Consider the following 13,441-nt stretch of genomic DNA (forward strand, 5'->3'; position numbering starts at 1 on the left):
AGGGGCACAGAGGTGGCATGCTGAAGCATAATTGACCTGGCTCACCAAGTGGTAAGCCTCCACTCTCAGGACAGAGACCATCGCACACTCATTTGGGTCAATGAGGCTAAGCATCGTTTTTCAAAGCTGTCACTTTGCCTGGTCAGAGCAATGAAAGGTTCAGCCACAGGCTCCCGTTTGTTCTCCATGGATCCTAATGTGATGCTGATCAGATGGTGCTGGCAAGTTTTTGGGTATGATCCACAGAAGATTTAGGTCATCCTAGGAAAATGGAAACTGCCTAAGTGAACAGGGGAAAGCAGAGGAGTTGACAGGAACCTTCTGAATCTCTTCCCAGAATGAAATAAGTCTGATGACTCTGTTCTGACCACAGGGGACACAGCAATGCCAAACAGCACAGAGAAGGGAACCCAGGCGCAGGGCTCAGGATGCAAAGAGAGGAGCTCTGAGCCCCAGCACCTGCAGGTGTTGTTTATGAGTGGAACCGAGTCTGCCTGCTCTTCTCAGGAAACAGCTTGTGTGCCTGGCACTGCCCACTTAGGTCAGGCTGGCTGCCTTCCAACCAGCCTGGAAACTCCAGCACCACTAGGCATCCAGCACCCACCATCTGCAAGAGCCAGAGAAATCAAGAAAGGAGATAGCAGCTTCAAATGTGTGCTCAAGGGGGGCTTTGTTTTCTCAGAATACTACTTCTCTGAAAGGCCAATTAAAATAACTTCATTATATTACCTTATACCTAACTACAGCAGCAAAAAAATGACAGCAAAAAGAAAACCCCTGAAAATAATTCCTCATGCAGGTTACATTGCCATGAGATGGGTGCTCTTGATTGCTGGTGGTAGTAAAGTCAGAACTAATTTGAAAAGCACCATGTCACTGCTCATAATTCTCCTCCTCAAAATTTATCATAAGAAAACAATCAGAAGCGAACAGCAACCTAGATGTTTTCTGTAGCACTGTTTAAAATAGTTAAAACTCGGAAACAACTTAATTGTCTAGTTTTAGAAGAAATGGTTTATTAAACTCTAGTGCATTGATATGACAAAATAATCAAAATGTAATTTTACGGAAATGGAATGATATGGAATGACTGAAATGGAAATTATAGAGACTGTAGAAAAATGGAAACAATTGGATAAGCTGGGTGAAAGTAGAATAAAAAGATCTACACAATGATCAGAAAGATATAAATATGTATGTCTTGGATAAGAGCGTGCAAAAATGAAAACTTATATAGGGATCGTAAAGAATAGTTTGTCTTTGAAGTGGATTTAAAATTTCTCTTTAATGTTGCACTATCTTTAAAAACAAAATAATTTTTGAACTGCCTATGATGCTCTGCAGTGATGACTTTCCTGTCCACAGGTAAGGGGTGGACTCCTTCACTGGGCAGCCATGGGTTTGGGGAACCCGCAAGGCCACATTGGCCTTTACAAGTAAGTGATGAAGTGTTTTATTTTTAGAAAATAAGAGCATGTGGGAGTCCCATATCTTTTCCTGTTGATTTGGAAGTAGGAGAGAATGATAAATTATGTTTTTATGGGGTCGATACAAGGGTGTTTCCATGCATTTTCACTGTTAAATGGGAGCTTGGAGGGTGGTAGAAAAATTACTTCACCAGTACCCCAAGGCCAGCCCCAGGGTCAGGTGGAACTGTGTGCAGTCCCCAGGGCAAGCTGTAAATGGGCACTGGGAATACCAGGGGAAGAGCACCCCAGTCTTTCATTTCCAATCCCTTCACTGAGACCGAGAATCACACCCATCCCACTGACAACAGCAGTTGATGAAGGTCACCTGTCTGTCGCCTGTACCGCTGCCTCTCCATGGGTGCACTGCCCCTGCAGATGCATCAACCCCTCTTGCACTGCCCTATCTGTTCCTTCACCTCACCCTCCATGCCCTGAGTGGCACCAGGAGACAAGGACAAACTCTAGGGAGACAGAAGTGGCTTGAAAGTTATCCAGAGAAATGCAGGATTGGTTCCAGTGAAACACGCTCGCTTTAGTAAATTTGGTCAGTGGTGATTTTGTACAGCTTATTTTTGTTTCTGTTACTTTAGGGCTCTGTGGCTAAGTAAAAACAGACACAGAATTGAATTGTATTTTAGAGTTGGAAGTGTCCCCTAGTGATATTCCAGGGCGAGTTCCAGAGTATGCAGGGAGAGTACATGGGGTTTAGAGTTAGACAAACCTAGATTCAGATGCAAGCTGTTCTGAGCCTGAGTTTTCTTGTCTGAAAGTGGGAATAATAGCTCCCTCTTCATGGGAAAAAATTAGCACACAGAATGGCCTTGGAGCATTTGGAATGTGAAGCAAACGTGAAGTGCCACTGTGGCTAGCATTCCCTATGATGGCTGGTGGTGCATGCATGTCTTTCGCCTCCTGGGTCAGGGCTCCTCCCCCCACCTCAACCACTTCCTTCTGAAAGTCATTCATTTGACCTTGGGTATGCCACTTAAACTTCTTTGCATCTCGTTTTTCCTTTACCAATAAAGTAGGGGTGATCATGGCACCTATGTTACAGGGCTGTCAATAAGCTAAAATGAGGCAATCCATGTAAAAATGCTTGGCATAAAGACCAACTTGTGGCAAAATGCCCCCAAAATACTATCTGGTGTAAGGAAACTGATTTCACCAGACCTCGTGTCCATGAAGTGGCTGTGTGTGGCCTGGCATCTCTTGCTAAGGTGTGGGCCTCTGTGAAGGCACCTGCCCTGTGTACCTGGCAAATCTACCATGGGAATAAAAGGATACCCCTGAATGACACTGAGCTGTGGGCTGCCCTCTGCACCTCACTTCACTCATTCCTGGCTTCTGAGGGTGGCAGGGCCCTCAGTGAGCAGAGTTAGGGTATATTCTGGCACCATACCTGCCCAGGTGCCATGCTGGCCAGAGGTGTGGTCCCCATCTGAGGACCGCACCTGCCTGAGCTGCATACCTGCTGGAGGCGCAAGCCCCTTGGGCGGCCTTTGGTCATGCTGAGCTCCCACACACACACCACGGTGCTGGTCCCAGAGGTGACAATTGTTGTTGGGGACGGGCACACAGCACACAGACAGCGCCCCCAGGCAGCCAGGTTCTCGAATGTCATCAGGATCTGTGGGAGATAAGGGGGATGAGACAGCAGGTACAGGAGCCAAGGATAGAGTCACAGGGGGATGTGGGCTAGTCTGGGTGCCTTGGGAACTGGGGACATGCCACGTGTTCAGGAGTCAGGCCCTGATGACAAAATCCAGACCATCCCAGGTCCTCAAGCAGAAGCTTCTCCTCTAGCAGATAGGAAGAGACAAGTGAGGGATGCTGGGAAGACCCCACGAGCACCAGCAGGGGGTGGCTCAGTTTGGGGGTCAGGAGGGAGGACATGGGGCTGAGTTCCATGGCTGCCTCAAGAAGTTGGTGGGGCAAGGCCAAGGAGGGGCCTGGGGAGCTGAGAGGGTCAATAATTCACTGGAAGTGATGGGATTAGGGGAGGGAGCTAGAGTAGGAATGGGGCCTGGGAAGGAGGGCAGGGGCCACATCAAAAAGGAGGAGGTGACTACGTGGCCTATACTGGGGCTGGGAGGACCAGTAGGAAAACAGCTTGCTCCTGCAGGCCCCATGAGTGCTCAGCATGTGTTCTTTGAGTCTAAATCATGACTGGAACCAGAGGAGCCCCCAGGACTTCCATCCCACACTCAATGCCAGTGTAGGTGAACTCATGTAGTCACGTGTCCAGCTAGCCTCTGCTCTGGAGGTGACAGTGTGCACTGCCAACTTGTAAGCTCAGCTCTTTGGAAGGTGGGTTTGAAGCCTGGCCTAATGAGGGCCTTTGCACGGTCACAAGTCCCCTCCCTCCCAGGCTGGCAGCATGTCTTGCAGGAAAAGTGGGCGAGGTTGTTTGGATTCGCTGATCTCAGGACCATCTCTGCCTCCAGCTGGAGGAAGGCCAAAGTCCTGAGGCCGCCCCTGCTCCCCACAGTTGGCTCACCTTGTCGGAGCCGTAGCTCCCCAGGCAGCAGCTAAAGTCATCAAAACCCCAGCTGAAGGTCCTGTTCCAGAGAGGAGGCAGCAGCACTTTGTTCCTCTCTACAGCCAGAATGGTCTTCTCAGTAGAGACAATGTGGCCAATGGCCCCTTTGGGGGACTCTGAGCCTAGAGAAAAGAGGTACATATCTACTCCCCAGTTAGTATGGCGAACTCATGCATGGAAGGACAGCACCCACTACAGCTGGGCCCCGGCAGGCATGACAGGCAGACACACTGGACTCAAACTTATGCATAGACGGACAGCACCCACTACAGCCAGGCTCCAGGCAGACGTGACAGGCAGACACACTTCCCATCCTTCCTCAGCTCCACTCCAGGAGCCACCCTGCACCCCAGCTGGAATATGGCTCAGAGTACGGGATTTGGAGCTGTCCAGACCTCATTCTAAGCCCGGTTATCCTAGTCAAGTCATTCCATCTCTTCAGACCCCAGGCTCTTCCCACGGAGTAGAGACAACCATGCCCCTTTCAATGTGTGTCCGCTGGCACAGAGCTTGGTGCAGCTTGTCAGCTCAAAACACTGAGGCCGGCCTAGTTTCCGAGATCGTGCACATCACACCCACCACGTAGGGGCCTTTCCTACTTCCTGGTGGGGGCCACCCGTTTCCTTGCCCTGTGCTGGGTGAAGTGGGAAAACTACCCTCTTCCTGACTCTACCACCCAGGAGGAAGAGAGGGTGCAGGATTTGGGAGAGGCTCCAGGATAAGACTGTGGGATGTCTCTTCCTGTAGGGAAGGGACTGAGGCATGGATGGCCCTTACCCTCTGGGGCTGCTCAGAGGAAAAGGAGAGAGTGAAGCCAGGCCACTTAAAGCAAGGCCCAGCGCATGTGCCTGCCTGTGTGACAGACACCACTTCATGGCAAGCCTGAGGGTAGGGCCATTGTCTTCCGCATCTTACACATGGGGAAACTAAGCCTTAGGAAGGCCCTCCAGGACCCGTGGCGGATAAGGTCTGCATCAGTCTCCTGGAGCCCTCATGGGAGATTTGCGCTCCCTTGTTACTGTTGATGTGGTTTGCACTGTGTGCCCTTCTCTGTGAAGGCAAGGGCTGTGCCTGACTGCCCAGAGACTTCAATCCGGCAGCAGATCCCCAGTCCTGGGGCAAATGGAGGCATGGTCCCCAGAGCCAAGAGCAGCAGGCACCTTATCTACCAGGGTGGAGTGTGCCAAAGACACTGTACTTGGACTTCAAGGATAAAAAAGGACACCACTAAAACCCCTGTAAACCTACCCTTATACTTCTTGGGTCCTGCATGTTGTTCAATGTAGTGGGATTTCCCCAAGGCAGTGCATGTCCTTAGATGGCACAGGCACCCGACTTCATACATACATGGCCTTAGGAACCCAGCCTCACCCTCTCTTTTGCTTCCATCTGGGCGATCCTCCCTCCTGGGCTGTGTGGGACTACCCCACCTCAGTCAACTCCTGCTTCTACAGAGCCTCTCTGAGCCTTGGCAGCAGACGAGGAAGCCACTGAACTTTGGTCAGAAGAGATGGACGAATAATCACCACTATGTGCTGGGCATGAAGGTGGCCCATCTCACTGAGCTCCTGCTGACTGGCCATTTTGAAGAGCCCCTGGCTCCCAGAACTGTCTCTCAGTCTTGGTGCTGGAGTGGCCGTATTCCCTCCCTAGATCACATGGCTCCCTTCATTGGCTCAACCTATTTCTCATATTTTTCATCCTTCCCTCACAAACTCTCTGCAGGCTCATTTATCTAAGCATCAACACAGTTCTTCAACCGCATCCAACCAACCCTATTCCAATCATCATGGGATCATGGAGGTTCAATGGCTTTCCCAAGGTCACACAGGCAGGAAGCAGTAGGGCTGGCATTCACTCCTGGGCCATCTGCCCCAGAGCCCCAGAGGACATGTTCTTAGCTATTGGCTGCCTGCCTATCCTGCCCTGCTTAGGAGGTCCAGTGGCCCAGGCACAGAGACTGTAACCCCTCCTTGGGAGACTTGGGACTCTCCACTGGTCTCTTGAGGAGGGAGGTATGTGTGTGTGCATGTGTGTGTGTGCATATGTGTGTGTGTGCATGTATAAAAGAGAGGAAGAGGAAGAGAGATGTGTGTGTGCCTGAAATAGGGGTGTGTATGTGTGAGAGCAAGAGAGATGAGCCTTCAGAAGTCAGGGTCTAATAGAGAGAGAGAGAGGTGGGTCTTCAGAAGTCAGGGTGTAATAGAGGGGCTTCTAGACACTTCCCAGAGACAATGCCCCCCTAGAATATGGCTGATTGGAGATACAGCCATTCAAAGTCAGGCCCCAATACCTTGCCTAGATATGTGGCCCTGGACCTCCAGAGAAACCCAGACACTGAAGAGACAACTCTGGGACAGGATACCAAACAATGCATGGCCGGAGAATCACCTTTAACTGTGACCTGGGAGGGTCTCAGTGACTGCAGGCTGTAGAAAAAAGGCTGTGGGTGGCCAGGAAGGTTCACGGTAGTGGAGACATCCTTTCCAGGCAGAGGCTTCCCTGCTGCAGTTCTCGCTGGGTGAGGTTTGGTAAAGAGCTGGAGAGACAGGGAACAGATACACATGAGGGGAGACATGCCCAGAGAAGGGGTCGTCCCTGTGCACACCATAGCATCACCCCCACTCTGGGAGCTGCCACAGCTGGGCTTGGTCCTGACAAAACGGAACATGAACAGAACCTCTGGTCCAGCCCTCAGACGCTGCAGGTGAGGGGCCTGGGGCTCAGAGAGGGTCGGCTACCTTCTCAAGGTCATACAGGTAGCCCTTCTGCCTGCCAAATCTCTCTTCTTTCCCAAGCTGCTTGGGAAGACTGGCCTCGTTGAAGAATCCCTGGTCCTCAGAAGAACTGTCTCAGTCAGGGGGCCAGAGTGATCCTCTTCCCTTCTAGATCACATGGCTGTCTTCACTGGCTCAACCTATTTCTCATATTTTTCATTCTTCCCTCACGAACTCTCCGCAGGCTCATTTATCTAAGCATCAACATAATTCTTCAACAGCATCCATTCAAGTATTCCGAAGGACACAGGCAAATCCCATCAATGGCCTTTCTATTTCTCATTTTTCCCCAACCTCTGCCCCGATCTCTGCCTAATGCCAAATTTTCTGCATAACCGAGCCAAGTGTGGAGCATGAACTATGCTGCCTGGCTGAGCCCTTGCTGCTGGACCAGGGCGTGCAGCTGTGCCAGATCCAGCTCTCTACCCTGCAGTCCGTCCCAGATTGTACTCCTGCTGGGCTGCTCTTTCCAGCCAGCAGCACATTCCAGCAAGTCATCCACTGGGCACACGCTGGAGGGAAAAGAGGTGGGAGCTGGCCTGTGCTGTGAACATGGGCAAAGTTGGGGCTCAGGTTTGATGGGCAGCTGGGGTTGGCGAGGGATGTCTCAGAGAAACCTCAGCTCAGTTATAGACCTGGATCAAATGCTAACGTGTTTAGAAAAGCTGGGTGTGTGATCAATGCAGACAGAAATCAGAATGATGAGTTTTTAATGACTGTTTAATAATGAACACTCTTCCTCGCTCAGGGTGACTGGGGGTAGTGGACACAGCCCCTGTTAGGAGCAGCATGGGGCGTTAGTGCTGCAATCTTGTCTTCAGACAGGGACGCATGGGCATTCTCATTCTGATGGCTACTTTAGAAATACTTCTTAAAAGCTCATATGACACCTCGCTGAGTGAAGTCAGATTCTGAAGTTTTGTGTACTCCATGACTACATTGACAGGAAAAGATCTGTGCTGTGGACATGGGCTGTGGGTACATGAAGCAGGACATGGCTGGATGGTGGTGGCTACTACTTCGAATCATTTTCTTGCTTTGTATTATTATATGTCTTTTAAATTCAAGAAATGAAACCATTTCTAGGCTAGCAGGCTTCTTTCCTAAAATTCTTTCTTTCCTACAAAGCCTCCCAGCAAACCCACATTGGATGTGCTATCCAATCTCCGAGTCACCCTCACACCATCCTCAGATTCCCTTTACCTGAAGTTGAACAAACCTCAGTATGTCACGTGAGATCAGAGAGAAAGATGTTAGTTTTGCACTAACTGCAAAGGAGCCCCCTCAGTCCTCATGGTTGCACGTGGGAAGGCCATTGCACAGGACGGTTCTGGAATTGGCTAGTTTTAGGCATTCAAGTTTTCCGACTGCCCAGGTTGTGACCCCAGTAGCGGGGCCGTGCTTCTTATCTCAGATAGCCACGTTCAGGAACAAAACATATCCACACAGAACCACAGTTTGAGGATTACCAGGGCTAGAATCAACTAAATAAGCACCTAACTTGTGCATTCGTCAGTATGTCAACAGAATGCACAACCTCTTATTGCTAAGTGACTATCTTGACAGGAGACAGAGACTGCAGAGCAGAAGGCCCAGGTAAGACTTTGCAATTTCACCAGAGGCCCAGCAGGTAGAAGGCAGATGCTCTCACACCAGTGACAATATGGTGCAAGCTTTACATTCACTTAGATAGGACCAGAGCTCTACCTCTGTTCACTGCTAATAGTGTAATTCTAGGCAAGGTATTTATTTAGCCTCTCTGAGCCTCAGTTTCCTGGTCTATAAAAGAATACCCTATACCCAGAGCTTAAGAGAGATTTCAATGACATAATCACACTAATAACTAACATTTGTTAAGGGCTAGTCATATTTTAGGCACTTTCAAACACTTGTTATGTCTTAACTCATTGGATACAACAACCCTGTAGGGTAGATACGTACACAAGTAATTAGTTACCACGTATCTGTTATAGTGTCTAAAATCACACTAGTCACAGATAAACACAGCTTTCACCAGTTTTACTAATGATGTCATCATCTGCATCAACATCAGGTGGTAACTGAGGGTTACGCCTGGTATTGAAAGCACAGGAAGATGATGGGGGACTGTTCCACCTCCAGCCTTCTCCTTCACTCTTACCCCAGGAGAGAATGTCCTCACACTGCACACACTCTTTTGAGAAAGCAAGGCAAATGACAAGGCATGTTGTACCTGTTTGGGCACCTGTCCAAAGTTGCTGACAAACCCCAGGATGGTGCTCTTGATGAGGGGGTCAGCAATGCTGCTAAGGTCCATTCTGTCACCATAGAAGTAGGGGTGGAAGATATTAACAGCATCCACTGCGGCTGGCCCCTGCTGCTTGTACCCGAAAATAAGGTCTATCCAATGGTGGAGGTTGGCACTGACAAAGTCACTTTCCAGAGCCTGGAACAAAAACCCAAAGAGCATTAAAACCCAGGCCACTCAAGGACTCATGCACCCTCTGCACAGTTTGGAAGGGGCATGTGCTTCAGGGTGCTGGCCCTGCACAGGGGAGATAATTGATGGGCCCCTGGGCAGGATGAGCCAGCCACCTGAGGGCCACCCTAGTCCTGCCTTCAGCCAGCAGCAAACCAGATCTAACTGTTTCTACCACCCCAGCTCAACCACGTCATAAAACAACCATGGTGTCCACAGCATCTATGAGGTGCAGGCCTGGGAAAGACACATCTAAATGGAAGAGACCAGGCTGAAAATAAAGTCCTGGGGTCTTGCTAAGATGTGACATATGAAACAGGGAAAGCTGGTTCTGACCAGAGAGTGCCAGGAGGCTGAGGCTAAGTGCAGTGATCAGGAGAGCATGCTCTGGAGTACAGGGGGTGCGGGCGCTGCCATGTACACATTCCTTGACATCTCTGTTCCTCGGTTTCCTCATCTCTAAAATGGATAACAATTGTACCTTCTTAGCAAGTTCATGTGAGAATTAGGTTGTGTCCACAGCTGACACACAGACAGCTCCAGGAGTTAGGTAATCACACTGAGCATATACGATGCCAGGCACCGGCTAGCAGTTTCACAGATGCTGTTTCCTCCCATGAACACTGCCCTTTGGTGGCAGGTATAAGAAACCCACTTCTAGGGAAGGCTCGTGCGTGGTTTTTGATCCCAGCCCTTCAGCCCCCAATTTTCATCCCTCAGAACCCCACAAGGAACATCCAGCCTCACTGAGCAGATCCCACTTCACTCAGGTATTGGAAAATTCTGGACATGTGTATGGGCATCCTTCTAAATCATACCTGGTACAGAAATGAAAGAATCTGCTTCTGAGGCGCAGCTTAGCCCCCAGGAATGTGAACTTCCCTCGCTGGGGCAGCTGTGTCCAGCTGGGGACATGCAGCAGGCAAGGAGCATCTAACCCATGCACCCACAGACCTCAGGAACATTCTGTCCATGCTCAGGCTCACTGTCCCCAGATGGGAGGACAGAAGAAATTCTCAACTCAAACACAGAGCCTGGATCTGAGTTTACAACCTTTAAGTGAGAAGTAAACCTCAGCCCACTCAAGACCACAGCTCCCACTGGAAATCAGCAACATCTGCTCTTCATGAAAGGTGACATCCAACAGGAAACAGAGATTTTAGCATAAGAGCCAAGCATGCTAGATCCTTCATGCATACAGCCCAGATGGATGGCACTGGCTCAGATTGGGGGACCCAGGTTGGCAATAATTCTTGTCAGGTGTCACACATGAGCAAGATGAAGTATGTCCCAGTGTCTTGATGTCACAGTCTATCTGAGAGGTGGCACCTGCTTCTACTGAATAGAGCCCAGAGCCCCAAGGTGTCCATTTGGGATTGTCTGGGCTCCCCTTGTTGGTCCTCTGGGAGGACATGTAGCCCTACACACCTGGACCTGGAGAAGTCAGGTCACCTGTGCTAAGTTAGCTGTTCTGAGGTCTATGATTAAAGTGGCTTTGGGGTCAAGAAGGCCACATTTGAGTCATGTCATATGAGGGGTAATGAAAGGTATGGCTCTCCCAAGCCTACCACCTGGCTTGCGGCATACCTCATGGCCTTTCGGAGATGTTTGCATGAAAGCATTTGTTGGTGGTTGCCACAGAACCACTAAAGGCATAGTCAGGTGAGGGAAGGTCATAGGCCAGGACAGCTGACACTTCTGCTAGCCCTTCTTCCTACCTTCTTGTTAACTAACACATATCCCATGTCCTCAAGCTCTTCCCAAACATTCCTCCACTTCCTTTCCTTAGACAAAGCCTGGCTTTCGCCAGGGCCGCCAGTTCCCCTGCAGCAAGTTCAAGTGGTGGCTACTTGCTGGGCACAACCCATGTGTCTGGGGCCAGGACACGAGGCCCGTGTCGCCTCAGTCCTTATTACCACCTCCAGAGTATTGCTCCTCTGCCCCTTGAAAAAAAGCACAAAACATCTGCTCCTCTGTGTCGCATGAGATCTAGCTCTGTCCACTCCTCATCCCCACTGCTGTCTTCCAACAGCTTCTCTCTTTTCTCCTCATTCATCAAAGGTGGTGATTCCTGGCCACGCCTTCCCTTCTTCTCCAAGATCTGCCATCATCCTCAGTGATTGCAATCTCTGGCCTCTCGGTTCCTGAAGCTCCATGTCTCCAAAGACTTTTGCCTCCATTACAACTAAAGTCACCACTCTCATGGCCACACCTTAAGTTAACCATGTTAACTTAAGTATTCATAACTGCCTCGTTTTCTAAAGCACTCATTCAAACATCTACTTGGTGAAAGCCACACCCTCACCTTGCTGGGTGTTTAAGTACTTCCTAAGACTTCTTCTGCCTTGTCACAACCCCCAGTCCCCTTGTCCCTTTTCTTCTTTAGTCTCTCAGCACTCACCTGTCTTTTGCTACATCTTTATCCAGCTTAGATGCAGAGGTCCATCATTCCAGTAACTCTCTGCTCAACTGAATAATGTGTAACTCTATCTTTTATCAGACTAAGGCTGCTGCTGCCTGCAGGTTACATTCGTCTCTGGCCCGAGTACTCAAGACAGTGGGCTCTGGGAGGGATGATTCCCATCACTGAATTTCCAGAGGCAAGAATAAAACAAGAAGAACTTTCTCTTCACAGAAAAGGACAGGAGAAGGCATAAGTTTGTTGTCACTAGTCAGACCTGCCACAGGTTATTTTTACTTTTTAGGTGTAATTTACATATAATAAAACTTGCCGTTTTAAAACGCCCAGTTCAAAGTGTTCTGATAAATTGATGCAGTCACATGACCATCACCACAGTTAAGACATAGAACATTTCCCTCAAAAAGTCCCCCTGTATGTTCCTTTGGGGTCATGCTCCTACTTCAGACATTAGGAACCACTAATTTGTTTTCTGTCCTTATCGTTTGCCTTTAAATGTCACATTTCATGTCTGTATATAAAATCCCATGATACGTAGCTTTGGGTTATAGTTTCTTTCATGTAGGATAATGTATTAAAGCTCATCCGTGTTGTTCTGTGTAAACTGATTCAGTAAATCTGCTCCTTTTCACTGCTGAGTAGTATTCTGTTATGTGTGTATGTGTGTGTATGTAGCATTTGTTTAGTCATTCACCAGCTGACATTTGAGTTTTGTTTTTGACTAGTTTGAATAAACCTGGTGAAGATTCATGCACAAACTTTTGTGTGGACGTGCTTTCAGTTTTCTTGAGTAAATATCTACAAGTGAAACTGCTGGGTGATACGGCAAACGCACCTGCACATTTATAAAAACATTATCAAGTTTTTGTACAAAGTGGTTGTGCCATTTTGCTTTTCCCGCCATCAATGTCTCAGGCATTCCAGTTGCTCCGAACTTTTGTCAACTATTGGTTTCATTGGTCTTTTAAATTTAGGCCACTCTTGTGGGTGTGTTGTAGCAACTCATCTCATGATGATTTTAATTTATTTCTCCCTGGTGACCAGTGATGTTGAACATCTTTCCTGTGCCCTAAAATGACCTCTGGTCTCCACCCATTTCCAGGTTTCTGGGTGATAAGCCAAGTTCTTGCCAGTCCTGGAAAATCTTTGGCCAGTGAGAGCCCCTGGGAGGTTCCAAACCCTCTCTGAGCTATACCGAGCAATATGGCCCAGGTTGTGGACACACTTGTAGGGTTGGCTGACCACACTGACCTGCCCTCCAGGGCACTAATCTCACTTCCTCCAGTGAAACCCTCACCAAGCTGGCATCAGGGCAGGGTCTAATGGAGCTCTTGAGACAGCCTAGAGCCCAAGTCTTTCCTTGCCAACCCAAGGCGTAGACCCCACCCCATCTCAGGGTTTTCCAGACATAAGCCTCACGGTGCTGGCCACTGGCCCTCCACTTGGACAGAAAGCCTCGGTGGAACTTGAGGGGATGCTGAAGTCCCCAGCAGGATACCAGAGGTCCTGGCCTGACTCACCTGTCTGTGCAGGCTGATGAATTTCTGAGGGTCCCCATCAGCCCAGGGAGGGAGTTGCACGTCTCCTAGTGCAGTCCCGTCCTGCATGCAGCCTGCATGGGATGAGAAGTAGCAGAGATTTGGGTAACGGGGAACTCAGACTAGGCTAGGAGCTAAAGATGTAAAATACGTGCTGTGCAGGACTGCTGATTTTGTGCAGGTCAGAACGTGAGTTATGTCTTCTGTGGACCACACTGCTTTCAACCTTCTCTGCCTGGAA

General features: G+C 49.3%; 1 protein-coding gene across 4 annotated transcripts in view; it reads right to left on the reverse strand.

Annotated features, from left to right (window-relative positions):
- Window positions 1–13,441, reverse strand: part of WDFY4 (WDFY family member 4) — a 297,793-nt gene that overhangs the window by 9,221 nt on the left and 275,131 nt on the right. For 3 of the 4 annotated variants that reach the window (XM_021672242.2, XM_021672241.2, XM_021672244.2), the window contains 5 exons: window positions 13,183–13,274; window positions 8,998–9,210; window positions 6,400–6,547; window positions 3,967–4,151; window positions 2,938–3,096 (listed from right to left, as the gene is read on the reverse strand). In XM_021672242.2, the coding sequence (XP_021527917.2) occupies window positions 2,938–3,096; window positions 3,967–4,151; window positions 6,400–6,547; window positions 8,998–9,210; window positions 13,183–13,274 (797 nt within the window). The remainder of the gene's footprint in view (window positions 1–2,937; window positions 3,097–3,966; window positions 4,152–6,399; window positions 6,548–8,997; window positions 9,211–13,182; window positions 13,275–13,441) is intronic. The other variant, XM_021672243.2, reaches the window with a different exon arrangement.

This window comes from Aotus nancymaae, unplaced genomic scaffold (genome assembly GCF_030222135.1).
Source record: "Aotus nancymaae isolate 86718 unplaced genomic scaffold, 86718_ANA_hifiasm-v0.15.2.pri h1tg000099l, whole genome shotgun sequence".
NCBI lineage: Eukaryota > Metazoa > Chordata > Mammalia > Primates > Aotidae > Aotus > Aotus nancymaae.